At 62.8% G+C, this 3,540-nt stretch overlaps 1 protein-coding gene across 3 annotated transcripts in view; it reads right to left on the bottom strand.

The window, feature by feature from the left end:
* The window catches only part of OSBPL5 (oxysterol binding protein like 5), a 61,602-nt gene that overhangs the window by 29,557 nt on the left and 28,505 nt on the right, over positions 1-3,540 (bottom strand). For 2 of the 3 annotated variants that reach the window (XM_045297244.1, XM_045297243.1), the window contains exon 2: positions 1,070-1,226. In XM_045297244.1, coding sequence (XP_045153179.1) covers positions 1,070-1,226 — 157 coding nt within the window. The remainder of the gene's footprint in view (positions 1-1,069; positions 1,227-3,540) is intronic. The other variant, XM_004713604.3, reaches the window with a different exon arrangement.

Genomic DNA, 3,540 nt, shown 5'->3' on the forward strand with positions numbered 1-3,540 from the left:
GGCAGGGTCCTGGGGGGAGGGGGTTCTGTGGACTCTGCTGACTTCCTTTCCCAGAGTCCAGGCAAAGAAGGCGCCTGGCCTGGGAAAGTCCCTGGCACGAGGGCTACTCGGGTCCCCTCTGCAAATTCCCAGTGTGCGTGTGTGTGTGGGGGGGCACAGAGACCTGGCTGTGTCCAAGCAAAGTGGAGCCAGGGAATCTATTCCGACCACGGCACCCCAGGAGCATGGGGCGCTCAGAGTGGAACTGGGTGCCACGGGCCAGCCCTGACTTCCAAGGCAGAGTCCCGGTGGTGCAGTGGGTTAAACATCTGGCTGTTCAATGCAAGGTTGGCAGTTCAAAACCACCAGCCACTCCGAGGGAGAAAGATGAGGCTTTCTACTCCCGTAAAGAGGGACAGTCTCGGAAACACAGTGGGGGCAGTGCTGCCCTGTCCTACAGGGTCGCGGAGTCCGAATCGGCCCGACGGCAGTGAGTCTGGGGCTTGCTTTTCATCTCTGAGTGGACTTGAAAACCTGCACTGCACGTGCGGCCACCTGGGCTGTGTGTGTGTGTGGGCGGGGAAGGGGCTGAAGGGCTAGGAAAGGCTGGAGAGGACCAGGAGGACTGTCCTCTCCTGAGAGAGCCCCCAGGGTGGGCACCGGCTGTGTCCTGCCTCCCATCCCCACACTGTGTGGGCAGGCTCAGCCCTCACTTGGCTGGGCTCTGGGTGGCTGGTCACTGAGAATGCCCCTTCCCAGGGGTGCCAACACCAACACGTGCCCATGCTACAGGTGGGAACCGAGGCCCACAGAGGCACAGGACACCCAGACAGCAAGAAGCAGATGTGGGTGGCAGATCCCCACCCCAGGGGCCTGGGGCGATGAGCTGACCGTCCCCCGGCCTTAGAGAGCATCCTGGGATCCCAGGGGGACAGGAAGGTCACCTGGTCTGTCACCCTATCATTTTGTGGGCCCCTTTGTTCATTAACCCCCTGGGGCCCACCTCTGAGGGTGGGTGGGCATGAGGACCAGGCACAGAGAGGGGAGAGGGTGGTCTGGGGTCACACAGCACAGCATGGTCAGCACCTACCTGGGCTGAGCAGGCACGGTTCATTGTCTGGGCCAAGGAGCAGGTTCCGGGCCAGCTTGCGGGGGTCAGCTTTCTGCGGGGTGCAGGAGGGTGGGCAGAGCGAGGACCTTCGCCGCAGAAAGGTCTCCTCCTTCATGCTGTGGGCGGCTGGGGGCTTCTGGGGAGAAGCAGTGCATGTGGTCACACCCCCGAGTCTCCCTCCAGGCTCCTGGGTGGGGACCAACCAGGCAGCGTGGTCTAAGCCTTGGGCTGGCTTGGACGTGGGACTGGGGGCCGTGGGACCGGGGGCTGTAGGATCCAGGGTAGTGGGACCGGGAAGAGGGTTGGCAGGGAGGGGTGGGCTGGAATTAGGCCTGTGGGGCCGGCGTCTTTGGTGGTGCCTGTCCCTGAGAATTCTGGTCCCTGGCCCAGTGAGAAATGGAGGCTGTTGACCCCAGAGGCCCCTCCCAGGGAAGGGTGAGACCATCTGGTGCAAGGACTTAGAGAGTGGGCAGGGGAGGCCAGGTGGCCCCCACAGCCCACCCCCCTGCAGTTCAGAGTCCTGGGCAGAACCCTGTCAGCGACCCACCCCCTGCAGACTGTGGCTTCAGCCAGTGAATCAGCCCCTCTGGTGGTGACCCCCCCAGGCCCCTCCCCCAGCAGAACAGGGTGAGTCCTCCATCAGTCAGGCGACGGTGGTTGCACGTTGGGCTGAGAACCGTAAGGTCAGCAGTTCGAAACCATCAGCCGCTCCTCAGGAGAAAGAGGAGGCTTTCTGCTCCCATGGAGAGTGAGTCTCAAAACGGACTGTGATTACATGACTCATTTACAGGCGGTGTGGCTACGTGGGGTGGAATGCTCTATAGTGGGTGTGCTAGAGGCTGTCCGTTCTCCCGGAGAGGACTGGGCGACAGAACTATTGAATTGCAGGATATGTGAATTACATGGCAATAAAAATACTTTCCTCTTTTGACGAGGAACATTAAAAAAAGCAAGAATTAAGTCTCAGAAACCGAGGGGAGCCATTCCGCCCCATCCTGGGAGTCGCTGAGAGTTGGCATGTCTGAGTGTGTGTGTGTGTGTGTGTGTGTGTGTGTGTGTGTGGTGACGGCAGGAGTTTGGCTCGTCAGGTCTGCCTTCCTCCCGAGTCTTCATCCAGAGGCTCCCCTGACACTGGTCTATCTCACAGCCACCACCAGCCGCCACAGGTGACGGTGCTAGGCCTGGACTAGAACCCGGGTCTCCCAGAGGGAAGAGCTCTAGGAGCCATGAAGTGGGTGGGGTGCCACAGGGGTGCTCATCCGCCCGCCCTGGCCACTGCCAAGGGGGCTGACAGGGCAGAGCTGCGTCCATGGCTGGGGGCTGGGGAAGCAGGCTCTCTCCTTCTCCCAGAGAGGGGCTTTAACCAGTGAGCCACCAAGGTCTGTCCACACCCCTGCTCTGAGCCCTAGTGGGGAGGCCTGGCCCCCTGCGCCCCTGCCCACCTGACCAGTTCCACCTTGCACCCTGCCTGCCCTGCTAACTGTACGGCCCTGTCCCACCCCATTCACTGCAGGCAGGGCTGGGTGTTGAGGGTGTGGCCCGGCCCCCTGCCCTCACTGCCCGATCAGCTCACTGCAGGCAGGGCCGGCCTCTTCCAGCAGTTCCTGGGACTGCTCTCCTCCTGGCTCCCCAGCCAGGCAGCTGAAGGCTGGGGTCTCCTCCTCCCTGCCTCTCCCTCTCCCACCAGGCAGCTGAAGGCTGGGGTCTCCTCCTCCCTGCCTCCCCCTCTCCCGCCCCCCAGCCCAGCCTGGCCTCCAGGTCTCCTCACACCAGCCCACAGACTCCTGCCTCATAGTTGGGGGATCCCCGCTCCAAGAGCAGGTACTGGCAGGGTGGGGACCCTCCACCCCCGGAAGACAGGCTGACTATGTTCTACGGCCGCCTCCGGGCAGGCCCCTGGCTCCCTGCCCACCGCCCGGGACAAAGGGTCACTGTGGCCCTGGGCCTTCCTGGGCAGGGCCTCAGACCCACAGGGCTTTCCTGATGGGATTCAGGCTGGGGGGCGGGGGGGGCTGTCAGCGTGCGGGTGCTGAGGCCCTGGGCTGTCCACCACCACCCTGCATGATGACGATGATCCTAACACTAGGCAGCAGGCCAAATGGGTCCCTTGTCCACTTCACAGAAGGACAGTGGGGCTCAGGAGGCCAGCTGGTAGTGGACAGTATCTGCCCTGCTGCCCACCTGCTACCCAAAGTGACACCCCACCCCTCAGCCCTGTCTGGGCTTCGCTTCCTATAAACTCTGCTGGGTGGGAGGCCCTGCGAATAAGAGTCACCGAGACAGGCCCTACCTGACTCACTCCACTGAGCACCAGGTACCATGAGGGAGGGGACACAGGCCCCATGGGGACACCTGTGTCCACCCAAGTGTGGAAGGGCTGGCGCTCCTACAGCTTCATCGAGGGGGCTGAGCCTTGCAGACTTGGGGCGGGAGGGGTTTTTGTCCCCAGG

Source organism: Echinops telfairi, unplaced genomic scaffold (assembly GCF_000313985.2).
Source record: "Echinops telfairi isolate 266 unplaced genomic scaffold, ASM31398v2 ScPeMD7_7417;HRSCAF=8455, whole genome shotgun sequence".
Taxonomy (NCBI): domain Eukaryota; kingdom Metazoa; phylum Chordata; class Mammalia; order Afrosoricida; family Tenrecidae; genus Echinops; species Echinops telfairi.